This window comes from Trachemys scripta, chromosome 17 (assembly GCF_013100865.1).
Source record: "Trachemys scripta elegans isolate TJP31775 chromosome 17, CAS_Tse_1.0, whole genome shotgun sequence".
Lineage (NCBI taxonomy): Eukaryota > Metazoa > Chordata > Testudines > Emydidae > Trachemys > Trachemys scripta.
The window spans coordinates 5,564,966-5,580,859 of record NC_048314.1 but is presented as its reverse complement, the minus strand read 5'-3'; the positions used below and the strand labels follow the sequence as shown (position 1 = coordinate 5,580,859).

At 45.0% G+C, this 15,894-nt stretch overlaps 1 protein-coding gene across 3 annotated transcripts in view; it reads left to right on the top strand.

The window, feature by feature from the left end:
- Positions 1 to 15,894, top strand: part of PNPLA7 (patatin like phospholipase domain containing 7) — a gene marked incomplete in the record, with an annotated part of 370,650 nt that overhangs the window by 201,951 nt on the left and 152,805 nt on the right. For all 3 annotated transcript variants that reach the window (XM_034793933.1, XM_034793931.1, XM_034793932.1), the window contains 1 exon segment: positions 8,194 to 8,343. In XM_034793933.1, coding sequence (XP_034649824.1) covers positions 8,194 to 8,343 — 150 coding nt within the window.

Here is a 15,894-nt window from a genome sequence, read left to right as displayed (position 1 = left end):
TGTTTCTCCTTGATGAACCCCCCCCCCCAACTCTACTTCCCTGTAAGCTAGCCACCCTCCCCTCCCCCCTTCAAGCACTGCTTGCAGAGGCAATAAAGTCATTGTTCTTCTTCGAGTGATTGTTCACGTCCATTACACATTAGGTGTGCGCGCGCAGCGTGCACGGACGTCGGAAACTTTTTCCCTCAGCGGCTCCCGTCGGGCCGGCAGGGCTCCCCCCTCCCGCCAGAGCGGCGCCCCGCTCTAGGGTATATATATCCCTGCAGGCCCAACCCTCCCTCAGTTCCTTCTTACTGTCCGTGGCGGCGTTGGAACAACTCTGTCTCTCGTCTGAGAGTGTCCCTTAGCATAGTCGTTAGTGTTATCTTTACAGTTATCAGTTCTTTAGTAGTTAGTGTTAAGCTTAGCAGTTAACAGTTCTATAGAAATACTCAATTAAAGTGCATCTGGCTGCCATATCGGCGTTCCATCCTGGGGAGTTGGGAGTTTCGGTGTTCTCCAACCCCACAGTAGCCCGATTCCTCAAGGGACTGGAAAGAGTGTTTCCCTATTCGCGCCCGCCGGTCCCTGCGTGGAATCTCAACCTGGTCCTAACTAAACTCATGGGGCCCCCCTTTGAACCCCTAGGCTCTTGCTCCCTCATGCACCTTTCATGGAAGGTAGCGTTTCTCGTGGCCATCGCATCGGCCAGGAGGGTATCGGAGTTGAGAGCCCTCACTTCAGAACCTCCTTATACAGTTTTTCATAAGGATAAGGTGCATTTTCACATGGGCCAAGACATTTGTCTACCGGTGTTCTTCCCTAAGCCCCATACGGACCCAAGCCACCACAGCCTGTATATCCTCGATGTCCGTAGGGCCCTAGCATTTTATCTAGAGTGGACCAGGCCATTCCGCAGATCAACTCAACTGTTTATTGCCGTTGCGGAGCGAATGAGAGGCCTGCCTACCTCGACACAACGCTTGTCAGCATGGATTGTGCTTTGCATACGCATGTGCTATGAGCTCGCCAACGTACCAGCCCTGGGGATCCGGGCTCACTCGACTAGGGCCCAAGCATCCTCGGCGGCTTTCTTGGCGCAGGTTCCACTCCAGGAAATCTGTAAAGCGGCCACCTGGTCATCAGTGCATATGTTCACAGCCCACTACGCGATCCATCAGACCAGGGAGGACGCAGTGGTCAGCAGGGCTGTGCTTCAATTGATTGTTCCTTGACTCCTACCCTTCTCCAATGGTAAGCTTGTGAGTCACCTAATGTGTAATGGACGTGAACAATCACTCGAAGAAGAAAAAACGGTTACTTACCTTCTGTAACTGTTGTTCTTCGAGATGTGTTGTTCACGTCCATTACACTTCCCACCCTCCTTCTCCTCTGTCGGAGTCACCGGCAAGAAGGAACCGAGGGAGGGTCGGGCCTGCAGGGATATATATACCCTAGTGCGGGGCGCCGCTCTGGCGGGAGGGGGAAGCCCTGCCGGCCCGACGGGAGCCGCTTAGGGAAAAAGTTTCCGACGTCCGTGCATGCGGCGCGTGCACACCTAATGTGTAATGGACGTGAACAACACATCTCGAAAAATAACAATTACAGAAGGTAAGTAACCGTTTTTTCAGCTGATTATTCATCACGAACCCCGAATCTTGTTCAGAGTCACTGCTTCCCAGGATAGAACCCCCCATTCTGTATGTATGGCCTTCGTTCTTTGTTCCTATATGTATATGTTTACAGTTAGACATATGAAAACACATATTGTTTGCTTGTCCTCTGCTTACCAAGCAATCCAGATGGCTGTATATTAGTGACCTGTCCTCTTCATTATTTACCACTCCTTTGGTGTCATCTGCAAACCCTGCAGGACCCCACTAGTGATAGTTCCCTATTTATAATACATTTGTATCAGTTTAATACATTTTAATCAATTTAATATGTACCATATTAATTTTATACCTTTTTAGTTTTTTAATTAAAATATCATGCAATACCTTACAGAAGTCTAAATATGTTACATCAATACTATTACTTTTATCAACCAGACTTGTAATCTCATCAAAAAAATATCGAGTTAGTTTGATAGGCTCTGTTTTCCATAAACCCGTAAGTTCGTGCTGAGCCAACCAGCTAATGTAAAAGGAGCATAGGGAACATGTGTTAACTATTTTCTGAACTGCATTATTTGAAGGCAGTGAGCATTTGAACTTTGAACCCTCACGATTTTCAAATTAATCAGAAACAAAAATAAAACTATCTAATTGTGGTGTGTGTGTGTGTGTGTGTGTGTGTGTGTGTGTGTGTGTATTTGGAAAGGGACCCGGGTGTTTAGATTGTTGCCTAAACGATAAATGAAATGTATATATGGTCAAATGAAAAATTGAATGCAGTGAATACTCTTATTTAGTATCTACTGTGTGTTATGTTTATATATTTATGATGATTTTCCAGGCTATTTTACAGTAGGTGTTCCTTCAGAATTTTCCATAACCAGGGGTCTAGGGACCTGTGAAATGGGATAGAGATCATTAGACAAAATTGATGCTTTTGACAGAGAAATAGCTCATTGCCATGCTGGCTTGTGCTCCCTAAGCAACAGACCAATTGGGCCTCTAAAGTTAGGGCCAGTGTTAAGAGGTAGCAAGCAGGGCAATTGCCCAGGACCCCACCCCATAGGCGGCTCTGCGAAGCTAACTTATAGGTGGCAGGGCTTGGCCTCTGGCTCTCACCCCAGGTGGTGGGGCTCTGGGAGGGAGCGCTACCTCCACTCCCTGGCTCACTTCAGTGAGCCACCCACCCTGTGGGTCCGTATCAACTCCTCTGCACCCAGTGCTGGCCCCACCTCAAAAGACTGTTGCACACACCTCCCCTCCCCGAAAACCTGAGAGGGGAGGAGTAGGTATTGGGGGAGCGCAACCAAAATTGTAACTCAAAGGGGGGGTTTGGCGCAAAACATTTGAAAATTGCTGTACTAAAGTCTAAAAAAAAAAAATTAGAACTGTAGTGCAGAACAATTTCTTATTGCATATTTTTTGCAAAGTCATTTGCTTACTGAATTGCAGCTTCATCATGTTTCTATGATTTGTTACATCTGCACTTTGAAAGAACGAATTGGTCGCTGTAATGATCTCTCGTTCTCCCGCTCAGAGGGAGGCCATTCAGTCCAGTCCTGTCTGGCCAGGACCAGAGTCCGCAGGACATCCATGAGCCCACAATAGGGCTGGGCGATCAATAGTCCCAGGCAGGCTTTAGCCTGGTTTTGGGTGGCTCAAGCGGTCAGCCCTGAAACCAAGACTATCAGGAGGGAAAAGTAGAGCCAGAGATGAAACGCTCATATCCCAGTGGTGCTTAAAAAAGATGTGCTTCTGAGGAAAAGGCCAAACTCTTGGGAAAATATCCTACATTAGTTACATTCTTCACACCATAAGAGGCAGAAAGTGGGGAGTGTTTGACTTCTGTCACTCTGTCCACTGAGAAGTCACCTTTGAATTTTGAGACGCAAGCTGAAATTGGGGAAAATGTTCAGGCCAAATCTGAGGACACTGATCTGCGAGGTGAGTCCACTGAGGTCATTCTGACATTGTCGCCAGAAAGAATAACTGACAACCAGAGACGTGAACTTGTTCAAAGCGGTCCAAACAAATACTGGATATTGAATTACCAAAAAAAAATGCCATTCCCTGATGCTTTACAAAGGCGAACTATTAGATTAACCTTTGCTCCAACTATTAGATTAACCTTTTGCATTTGCTCCAATCCCTCGGATAGAGACAAGCATCTACAAGATCTCTATCAAGCATTCTTAAAACTACAATACCCACCTGCTGAAGTGAAAAAACAGAAAAACTTCAAAAACAGACTCCAAAGAGAGACTGCAGAGCTAGAATTGATATGCNAATACTCAAAAACCAGTGGGAGAACACTTTAACCTGTCTGGTCATTCAGTGACAGACCTGCGGGTGGCTATATTACAACAGAAAAACTTCAAAAACAGACTCCAAAGAGAGACTGCAGAGCTAGAATTGATATGCAAACTAGACACAATCAACTCCGGTTTGAATAAGGACTGGGAATGGCTGAGCCATTACAGACATTGACTCTATCTCCCCTTGTAAGTACTCTCACACCTATTATCAAACTGTCTGTACTGGCCTAGCTTGATTATCACTTCAAAAGTTTTTTTTTTTTTTCTCTTAATTAATTGGCCTCTCAGAGTTGGTAAGACAACTCCCACCTGTTTATGCTCTCTGTATGTGTGTATATATATCTCCTCAATATATGTTCCATTCTATATGCATCCGAAGAAGTGGGCTGTAGTCCACGAAAGCTTATGCTCTAATAAATTTGTTAGTCTCTAAGGTGCCACAAGTACTCCTGTTCTTCTTTTTATTGTTAAAAGAGTTAATCATACAGAATGTTTTGATGTGATCATGGACAGAACTCCTGACAGCAACCACACTGAGCAATTGTCAGTTACACTCCGTGTTGTTAATTGTGAACTATCTGTTGGGGCTTCAGTTACAGAACATTTTATTGGATTTGTCATAACTATAAAGGGAAGGGTAACAGCCCTCCTGTGTACAATACTATAAAATCCCTCCTGGCCAGAGACTCCAAAATCCTTTTACCTGTAAAGAGTTAAGAAGCTCAGGTAACCTGGCTGACACCTGACCCAAAGGACCAATAAGGGGACAAGATGCTTTCAAATCTTGGTGGGGAGAAGGCTTTTGTTTGTGCTCTTTGTTTTGGGGAGAGTTCGCTCTTGGGACTGAGAGGGACCAGACATCAATCCATGCTCTCCAAATCTTTCTGAACAAGTCTCTCATATTTCAAATTTGTAAGTAAACAGCCAGGGAAGGCGTGTTAGATTTATCTTTGTTTTCTCAACTTGTAAATGTACCTTTTACTAGGGTGTTTACCTCTGTTTGCTGTAACTTTGAACCTAAGGCTAGAGGGGGGTCCTCTGGGCTCTATAAGTTTGATTACCCTGTAAAGTTATTTTCCATCCTGATTTTACAGAGATGATGTTGACCTTTTTCTTTAATTAAAAGCCTTCTTTTTAAGAACGTGCTTGATTTTTCCTTGTTTTTAGATCCAAAGGGGTTGGATCTTGATCCACCAGGAGTTGGTGGGAGAAAGGAGGGGGGATGGTTAATTTCTCCTTGTTTTAAGATCCCAGGGGTATGGCTCTGTATTCACCAGGGAATTGGTGAAGAGTCTCCCAAGGCTACCCAGGGAAGGGAATTAGCACATTGGGAGTGGTGGCAGATCTAAACTGGTAGTTAAGCTTAGAAGTTTTCATGCAGGCCCCCACATCTGTACCCTAAAGTTCAGAGTGGGGATTGAGCCTTGACAGGATTCCTTGCTGTTGACGCCATTACTGGCGACATGCTATGTGACACTTTTTTGGTCCACCTTTAGAACTTGAAAATTAGTGTTTTTGACTGCAGAGGACAAAACCATAACAACGGAAGCAATATGAAGGATAAAAGACAAGGTGTACCAAAAAGAATATAGGACATTAACAAAAAAGCGCTCTTCGTGCCCTATGGCAGTTACAGAATTTGGTCAACTTGGATGCTGCTAAATATCTGTGCTGTATGTGACATTTTTTGGGGTGTTACAGTGTGTTTTTGTTGTTTTCAGTTCTTCTACTCAGCGCTGGTCCATACTTAAACTGTACATTACCCAGCTTACAGTCAAACAGTTGTCATACACTCACTGGAAGTCTCGTATTGACCATGTTAAGGTGCTTCGATATCACCTAACCGAGTGCAGTGAGCTCTTGAAGCACTCGTAGATCATGCAGATCAGAAAAGAGATGGTGTGACAGCCTCAGAGGCACGGAGCCTTCTATGAGAGATCTCTTCAGGGCACTTAATAATCTTCATTGTTGTGTGGCATGACGTTTTGTTTCAAATCAATTACGTAAGCAAACTCCTTCAGAGCCCCACTGTAAGGATGGAATCCCTTAAAAATGAAACCAATGGAGTGTTAACATTTCTGCAAGATTTCAGACAAAATGGGTTTGCTCACGCCTTTGCACAAGAAATTGCCGAACAGATTGGGATTGAAATAGCATTTCCTGAACAGAGAAGCCAAAGGAAGAAATTGATCTTTGATTATGGATATTCAAATGATGTCGCCATAACTGCAGAGGAGACCTTAAAGCAAGATTTTTCCCCCCACTAGTTGATGCAGCTGAAATTAGCTTGAATGACAGGTTTTCTCAGCTGGATTTTTTCTAGTTTGGTTTTCTGTTTAGCACCAGGGAGATGAGGAAGGCTATAGATGCAAACGCATTAAGTGAAAGTTGCAAGCATTCGGCTCAAAAAGTGGTGACATTGATGCTGATGACTTGACTCTCGAGAGATGCTCAGCTGTAAATACTTTGTCAACTGGGGTGTCTAATTTGCCTCTGGCGATGTTAAACTACATCTATGCTGAAAAGTTGGTGGCTCTATACCCAAACCTAAGCATTACATTGCATCTCCTTGTGACTGTACCCATAACCGTGGCCTCAGGAGAAAGAAGCTTCTTGCATTTAAAGTTACTGAAGATCTATTCACAAGGTCATCTGAATGGTCTGTCTGAGACTTCAGTTGAACACGAAATTTGTTGCAAGTTTGACATCTCTAAAATAATTGAAGAATTTGCCTCCTCAAAAGCAAGGAGGGTGCACTTCTAAGTGATTTAGATGAGTTTGTCAATGTGTTCTGATTTGGTTATTTTCTTGCATAAAAGTCATTTTTATACTGTATTATTATGATTATTATGAATGGCAGTAGTAGCAGTAATCATAGTAGTATGCTCCTGGGGGAATTCTGCACCACTGCAGTTCTCAGTACAGCCTGAAGGAAGGAGTTGGCACGCAGGAAACTCCCTGGGACCCAGCATCAGGCTGTTTCTCCCTCTGGATCCCTAGGCTCTGGGGGGTAGGAGTACAGGTGTCTGGCCTTGGGCGGGGGCATCCCGCAGCTAGAGGGGGGGTGGGTATCTGGGTTGGCTGGGCACTCCGCAACTGGGCTCTGGCGGTGAGGGGAGGGAGCAGAGAAACAGGAACTGGGTTGTTGTAGGGGTTTCTTTAACTCTACTCCTGGGGGGATTTTTGTGTGTGTTTGTATTGTTACAGACATACTTGCTGACAGGTATTTTGAAATCAATTACCCAAAGACTTGAAACTAGTGTGATTGTATAATGTTATTTTGACAAATAAAATATGCAGAATTTTGCAGAATTTTAAAATATCGGGTGCAGAATTTTTTTGTCACAGAATTCCCCCAAAAGTAGTAGTAGTAATATGACTGTTACGATATTGATAAAACCAAAGCATTCCAGAAATCCAGTGAGTAAGCAGGTAAGGAAGGCAGAATGGGGTCCCACTCCTTAGTTTCTGTCCTGGGCCCCAGTGAGTCTAACGCCAGTCTGTGTAAAGTAGGAATCTTCACGTTTAATACTAAAAAATAAAGTACTGCAGGGTTCTGGTAAGATGTGCTTGTTCACTCACATTAATGTAGATATCAAGAAAGCTACTTAATAGGAACTTGCAGTTTAGTGTGAAAAGTGTGAGAACACTTTCTTGTTGTGGAAATAGTCCCTTCCTTATCAGGTTCCCTCAGTGGTCTGGCATTCCCCACCACAAATGCAAAAAGAAAGGACAATGGAGATTTGAAATGCTAATATGGACCGTATCTGAAATGACCTCCTGGATATTTGTTTATTTCCCTGATTGGGAAGACTATACAAAGTGCGTGTTGATTCCTAGAGTCCTTTGACCCATGGAAATAGGTTGTTACTTTTTGTTAACTAAATGAGTTCGTTCCCAGGCCAAGAGGATGCCTGCTGTCTAAATTCATTGTGCCAGGGCTGAGCTCTGATAGGTTGAGAAGCATCTTCCGTCTCTCAGGAGAGCCTGGATTAGTTGAAAATGCATCCCACTTCACCTAGTCTCAGAATCTGAATTCTGACATTGCCTGAATTTTACCCACAGCCTGCCCCTTCAGTAATTGAAAATAAGAGTCTGCATGCAGCCTGTCTAGAATGCAATAGTCTGTAATCTTCGCCTTGGCATAAATAGAGGATATTGTGCATCTAATAGATTAAATAATTCAATAATTATTTCCCTGTAGCCTGACAATTGAAAAGGAGACCTAGTACCAAGTGGGCATGCAGCTTTCTGGTTGGCTAATTACATAATTTTTTTGGCAGGTCATCCTCTTGGATTGCATACCACTGGCAGCAAGTGGGATGCTGGAAACCCTGCCAGCAACCTCTCCACCGTAGCAATCATGCCAGTGTCTGAAGAGGTACCACTTACTGCCTTTACTTTGGAGCTCAAACATGCTCTCAGCGCTATTGGTAAGAGCTTGTCTGTATGTTACTGCAAATCATAATGTTCTAGCAAAGCATCAGTCAGGCTGTCTATCACAATGTATGACAGCCTGCTGCTTGGGCTTGGAAGGGAAATTGTACAATGAGGGCACAGAATGAGGCATTTTATTAGGTAAAACAAAATCATGTCTGTTGTCATGAAAGTCTTTTCCCAGGATTTTAAAAACTGTCATCGTTGCTTCTTTTAATTAATCCTTTCTCTCCTGCTTTTAATGTAATTGGAGAAACTCCATGGTACAGTGCAAGCCTTGTGATTCCTGAGAGGCATCAGAACTCCCCTAGTAATATGCATTAGTTATTGTAATCATGGGGGTGTTCCAGGAGTTGCTGTTCCAAACAAGATTGTCCTTTGAAATGCACGATCTTGTGAATATGTAACACCAAATTCTTGTTTAGAGTTTTCAAAAGTTGTGGAGCTGCCCTTGAGCCTCATTTGTTTTCTTCACCCTGGTTCCTAGCCCTGTGTATTGTGGGCTTGTGCCTTCTCAGTGCTGGATGGGTTAGTTTTCATTTGTCTGGAGAAATTTAACTAGGAAAAATGGGCATGTTGGTAGCATTTCTCAGCATTGGAGCCAACTGGCACCGCAGTTACCAACCTGCTGTTGAGTGTTTTGGGAGTTACTGTAAGCTTTCCTGCAACTCATGCCCATCTACAGGTTATTTCCACAGAATAAAATATAATGCGAGGAAAACATAAAGGTTATGTGCCATTCCCTGCTTACCTCGTCTCCTTTTTTACTGGGCTCACGATTGCACATGTTAGAGCTGCTGACCCCATGTCATTTTATTCAAAGGAAAGAGAAGGGGATGGCAGTACAGTGGAGATAGAGCAACTTATGTGAAAGATGAGTTTTTGCTGCTAAAGAGACATTACTGTCATGCCTTTCTGAATGCTGCTGTGAGTTAATATAGTAGACTCTGTTCATTTAAAACTTGTGTTTGCTGGTCCAGAAGATATGGCCTGATAGACAGCCGGTGCTGGGAGTGCTAACACTCCAGTTCCCGTTAAGTGCTGGGATTTTTATGGTCCTATGCTGGTAACTGCAGTTTCAAAGGCAGACTGCATAGTTCACTCTGTGCTTTGTACTTGATTTCATGTACAGATCTCCAGAGCTACCCTTCTTGTTAATACGTATAAATACATGTCCTAAGCCGGACAAAGGAGAAGGGCTCTTGGCTCTTTAAAACAGAAAAGACACTGAGGGAGGTGTGGGGCTGGGGCTGCTGTTCGTACTTTGAAGGCTTAGTGCACCTGAAACTCTGCTGGAGAGCAGAGTCCCACTGCCCTCCTGCTGGGCTCCAGAACACAGCAATGAAAGGGGAGAGAAGTAGCGGAGACTTCCATTTTGTGTGGAGTTCCTGGGATGCCCTTCTGCTGCAGAGGTGAGGAGCAGGAGCTTGTGAGCTCCACATGGCAACTGCCAAGGAATCCAGGACAAGTTTTGCAGGGTGCTGGGAGGAAGCCCCCCACCTTATGGAACCGCAGACACTTTTATGTTTGAAAAAGCCTAGTAATCAACCAGTTTAGCATCTCAAACTTCTATGTGCATGAAACGTTAAGTGCTGAACTGTTAAGCTGGACAGTTCACTAGGCTTTTTCACCTCTTCAAGCATAAAACTTTGTGCAGTCCAGTGTGCAGATGTGTGAGCATGTGTGAATTTGTTAACATTGGAAAGGGTTTACTCCTGTGTGAAAAGTGGCTAAAGAATCCTGGGATACTTGATTAAAAATAGTAACAGCGAATCACTAAAAAACTCTTGTATCAGAGGGGTAGCCGTGTTAGTCTGAATCTGTAAAAGGCAACAGAGGGTCCTGTGGCACCTTTAAGACTAACTTCTGTTGCTTTTTAAAAAACTCTTGTAACACTGCACTACAGCCAAAATGCTTCTGAAATAAATGATGCCTAAAATTGTTGATTGGCTCTAGTTTTCAAGATATGCTATTGAGTCAGTATATACGACCCTTGACTTGGGAATGGCGGAGGATAAGTGAGTTATAAAGGGAAGGGATCTCAATTTAAACCAGAAATGACTAAAATACATCTTTGACTGGATCTGTGAATAAATCTATGACCGGATTTGGACAGTACTTGCTTTTTAGGCAAAACAATGAATGATGCAATCTGAAGCTGGTATTGCGTCATACATGATCTGAATTGCATCATGTTATTCCTAGAAGTCATGGATGATGCAATCATAACGAAGCTTACATCACTCTGCTGAACAAATTGCCCTATATCAGCTCTAGAAATCATAGTGTCGTGCTCTCTTATTTGTCAGTGTTTGATTTTGCAAAGGGACACATTTCTGTTTAGCCAAAGTGAGCAGAGATGCCTCGTACTTGTGTGAACAGTGCAGAGAACTTCTGCTATCTTTGTGATGCAAAAGTCACTTCACCACAAAAGCGCAGTATAACCACTATGGTTAAGAAAGCCTATCACCTTTATTTTGGCTGCAAAATTGGAGATCAGGACAAGAGGTGGGCCTCACACATATGCTGCAACACTTGTGCAACAAATCTTCGCCAGTGGTTGAACAGGAAAAGGAAATCTATGCCTTTTGCAGTGCCAATGATTTGGAGAGAGCCAACAGATCATACCAGCAATTGTTACTTCTGCATGGTGCCTCCAGTTGGGAAAGGTGTGTCAAAGAAGAAAAGGTGGACTGTGCATTATCCAAACATTCCATCAGCTATATGCCCAGTACCCCACGGAGAAGGACTGCCGGTTCCTGATGCACCAGAATCATTCTCACTTGAGTCAGACGAGGAAGAGGATGAAACTTCTGGTCCTGAACCATCAATGTCACAGGACCCACATTTTCTCCCATCCTCCTCCTCTGAACCACACCTCATAACATAAGGTGAACTGAATGACCTTGTCAGGGATTTGGAACTACCCAAGAGTAAGGCAGAGCTGTTGGGCTCCAGACTACAGCAGTGGAATCTCCTGGCAGGTGATGTAAGGGTTTCCATGTTCCGTGACTGTCAAAAGGATCTTGTCCCATTCTTCTTCATAGAAGGTGAGCTTGTAGCCTGCAACAACGTCGATGGTGTGATGGCAGCCCTCAACATTGTTCACGATCCAGATGAGTGGAGACTGTTCATTGATTCATCGAAGACGAGTCTTAAAGCTGTTTTACTGCATAATGGCAATGTTTTGCCATCAATTCCAGTTGGTCATGCAGTCCATATGAAGGAAACCTATGACAACATGGAACAACTTTTGAGGTGCATAAACTATGACCAACATCAGTGGCAGCTTTGTGGCGATTTGAAGGTTCTTGCTCTCTTGCTTGGTCTGCAGACTGGATACACAAAGTACTGCTGTTTTCTCTGTGAATGGGATAGTCGTGCAAGAGATTCCCACTACATCAAGAAAGATTGGCCACTCCGACAGTCATTGGAGCCTGGGAGGAAAAGTGTTCAGCATCCATCACTTGTTGAATCAAGGAAGTTTTTGTTACCACCCTTACACATCAAGCTGGGTCTGATGAAGAACTTTGCCATGGCCATTGACAAAACACAAGCAGCTTTCAAGTACCTCCGTGGAAAATTTCCAAGGTTAAGTGAAGCTAAGATAAAGGAAGGTGTCTTTGTTGGTCCTCAGATTCGTGAACTTCTTCGAGATGATGCATTTGACCATGCACTACGTGGCAAGGAAAAGACAGCATGGAAAGCCTTCCAGTTAGTGGCAATAAATTTTCTTGGAAACAACAAGACAGACAACTACAGGTTGTTGGTGGAAAACCTCCTCAAGGCATACAAAAGCCTTGGTTGCAGCATGTCACTAAAGATTACTCTGAAACTTGTCATTTTTTGCACTCTCATCTAGATTTTTTTCCACCGAACTGCGGAGCAGTGAGCGACGAGCACGGTGAGCAATTTCACCAGGACATTGCAACAATGGAGAAACGCTATCAGGGCAAATGGAGTCCATCAATGCTTGCAGACTATTGCTGGACAGTGACAAGAGATGCTCCATTTAATGAATACAAGAGACAAGCCAAGAAGCACCGAGTAGACACTGAATAGGACTAAACTATGTACAGAATAGTTTTTTGCCTTTTGTTTCATAATGAATTTTATTTATATAACCCTTTTGCTGATTTTTAAAGTGTTACATAAACAGGACAGGTGAAATATTATCATGTAAAGCAACCATAAACACATGAAAAGACCTAGGTTTACAATTTATGATTAAAATTCTACTATCTACACAATATACATAGACATAAAATGTAAAAACTTAAATATCTTAGAAACAGTAGCCAATCAGTTGTTTTAATTGTCATATTTGAATTCAGCACATCAAAATACATAATAAATAGCACATTTTATCTCTGAAGCAGACGACTTCTCAAAAATTGTAGACCAGTGTAATCTGAAGTGTTTGTCCTCTCCTGTTGGGAATCATAAGGCAGGAATTGCTGTCCTCTCCGTGAATCATAATCTTTTCAGGACAATCCCTATCCTGGTAAAAGTTAGGGAGAGAATGGAGATGAGACAGAATGGAAGCTAGATTGCAACCTAAACTGCTATTGACCTCTCCATAATATCATCTCGTTATGATTTACTGCAGAAAATTACAGCTGGATCCTAAGTGACTGGCAGATAACTTTAGTATGTTTCAAAAAAAAAAAAAAAAGGCCACACTGCCTATTTTTGAAAAAAAAATGGCTGCTCAGGTTGAGACCCTACCGTAACAAAGAGGGGCAAGTTTTTCTATGTGACATCTCACTTTTCCCTTTTGTCCTTTTTATTTGCTTCTTGTGAGCAGACAGTACTTACGTTAACAACCTCATCAGCTGAAGAATGGAGCAGACGGCCACAGTGGGAGGGTGAAGTGCCATAAACACAGACTCTGGTCTATTGGCTGTGTTTATGCAGTTTTTTAGCTTACTGAAATTGAAATTATTCATTCATCAGGTCTTGTTACTGTTTATCCAACCCAGAAATACTCTGAAACTATAGTTAATCTTCTGCCCATGTTATTTCTGTATATATAAAAAAACCCACAAGTGTACAGTATATAATCCAGCCCTCTCACACATTCTATTTTTCAAGGGATTTTAATCCATCCATTTTAATTAGGATTGTGAACAGGAGAGAGGTATCATCAAAAAATTCCCTGGAAGCATTTTTTTCCCATTTATAAAATGTAATTGTAAATAATTTGTCTATTCCTTAGTGGGCACAGAGCAGAAGCTATGCTTTGTGGCGTCTCAGGTTATTGATAGTGCACTCCAGTGACAAAATTAGTAATTCAGAGTGATTTGCATCCCTCCTCTCCCCATTTTTTAAAAAAATTAAGTTTATAGTAAATCCTCCAATTTTATCTACATTTCACTTCACTTGTTTGTTTTTAGAAAATTTGGGGATTCAACCCAACAATAACTATCTGCTTTGATACGCTCCTTAGCGATGGGGGAACCCAAGCAAAGATAGGGGAAGCGACTTGGCCAAGGTCACACAGGGAGTTAGTGGCAAACTGGGGCTAGAGCCATCCTCTCCCTGAGTGTAGTGGAGATGAAAATATTGCATTTATCATGCATCTCTGAACTCCACACCTTCCCTCCTTTTTTCCTATGAGAAAGGGTACATTCCCAGCTTTCCAAAGGGATGACTAGTACTTGTTTCTAGGCTGATAGATCCTTAAAGATGTGACCTTAAAACAGGGCTGCCCAGAGGAGTCAGGGGGCCTGGGGCAAAGCGGGGGAGCTGCGGCGCTTGTACTCACCTGGCGGCAGTCTGGGTCTTCGGCGGCTTTTCGGTGGCGGGGGGCCCTTCAGTCACTCTGCATCTTCGGCAGCACTAGGGTTACCATTCGTCCGGATTCTCCCGGACATGTCCGGCTTTTTTGAGTTAAAAATAGCGTCCGGGGGGAATTTGTAAATGTCTGGATTCCCCCCCACACACCACCATGCAGAGCATGCGCGGCTGACAGGGCAGCTGGCTTGATTGTGCCACTCTCATGGGGCTCTGGCAGCCAGAGCCCTCCTCCGCTTCCCCCTTCTCTCCCCTACAGCTTGAAATCACTCCCCTCCTCTCTCTCCCTCCCTCCCCCTCCCTGCATTTGCAGATCGCCGGCTGGCCGTTCGCATCGGGCCTCCGGCCGTCTGGAGCTCCTCCCCCTGCTCCTGCTCCCCCCTCCCCTGCTGCCCAGCCCGCCACTCCGCAGCACTCTGTGGGGGCAGGGACCGGGCTGTGCCGCTCTGCTGGGGAGCGCAGCAGCATGTTGGGCTCCGTGGGGAGCTCGACACGCTGTTCTGAGCGGCACGGTAAGGAGGCCACGGGGTAGGAGAAGGGGCAGGGAGGTTCTGGAGGGGGCAATCAAGAGACAGGGAGCAGGGTTGGATGGGTCGGGAGTTTGGGGGGGGGCTGTCTAGGGTGGGGGTGTGGATAAGGTTTTGGGCAGTCAGGGTACAGGTAGGGGGTAGGGTCCTAGGGGGGCAGTTAGGGTGGGGGGGCCTCAGCGGGGGCAGTCAGGGGACAAGGAACAGGGAGGCTTAGGTAGGGGGTGGGGTTCTGGAGGGCAGTTAGGAGCAGGGGTCCCAGGAGGGGGCAGTCAGGGGACAAGGGGGCGGGGAGTGGTTGGATGGGGCGTGGGAGTCCCAGGGGTCTGTCTGGGGGTGTGGATAAGGGTTGGGGCAGTCAGGGGACAGGTAGGGGGTAGGATTCTAGGGGGCCAGTTAGGATGGGGGGAGGGTCTCAGGAGGGGGCAGTCAGGGGACAAGGAGCAGGGAGGCTTAGGTCGGGGGTGGAGTCCTGGGGGGCAGTTAGGGGCAGGGGTCCCAGGAGGGGGCAGTCAGGGGACAGACAAGGGGGGGGAGGGTTGGGGGTTCTGAGGGGGGCGGGAAGTGGGAGGGAGTGGAAGGGGCGGGCCTAGGGCAGAGGGGGGCGGGGCTAGGGCTAGGCTCCTCCCATCCTCTTTTTTGATTGTTGAAATATGGTAACCCTAGGCAGCACTGAAGGACCCACCGCCGAAGACCCAGAGCGACTGAAGGGCCTCCCGCCACCAAAATGCCGCCGAAGACCCGGACCGCCGCCGGGCCAGGGCTTGCGGGGCCCGGGGCCTGGGACAAATTGCCCCACTTGCCCCCCCTCCGGGCGGCCCTGCCTTAAAATAGTGGCACTTAGTATGAAAAAAGTATTTTACACACACACACACACACACACACACACACACACACACACACACACATTCTGAAAGTCTCAACCAGAAAACTTTCCATTTACTATGGATGTGAATTTCATGAAACTTAAATGTGAAGCAGAAATGAAGTTAGAACTCCAGAAAGAAAAGATTCACGTGTGAGCCAGTTAGGGAGTACTCATTAGCAGAAACAATTTGCTTAGTTAACTTTACTTTAGACCAAAGGATTTACCTCTAAGGAAGTAAGCAGAAACTTTCTGACTTGTCATGAAACAGTAATAGAACTCAACCAGCTGATAGCCAGTGTTCTTTTCCTGTGTACCTGGTGGAAAGCCTCTGATGAAGGGCACGCTAAGAATTATTG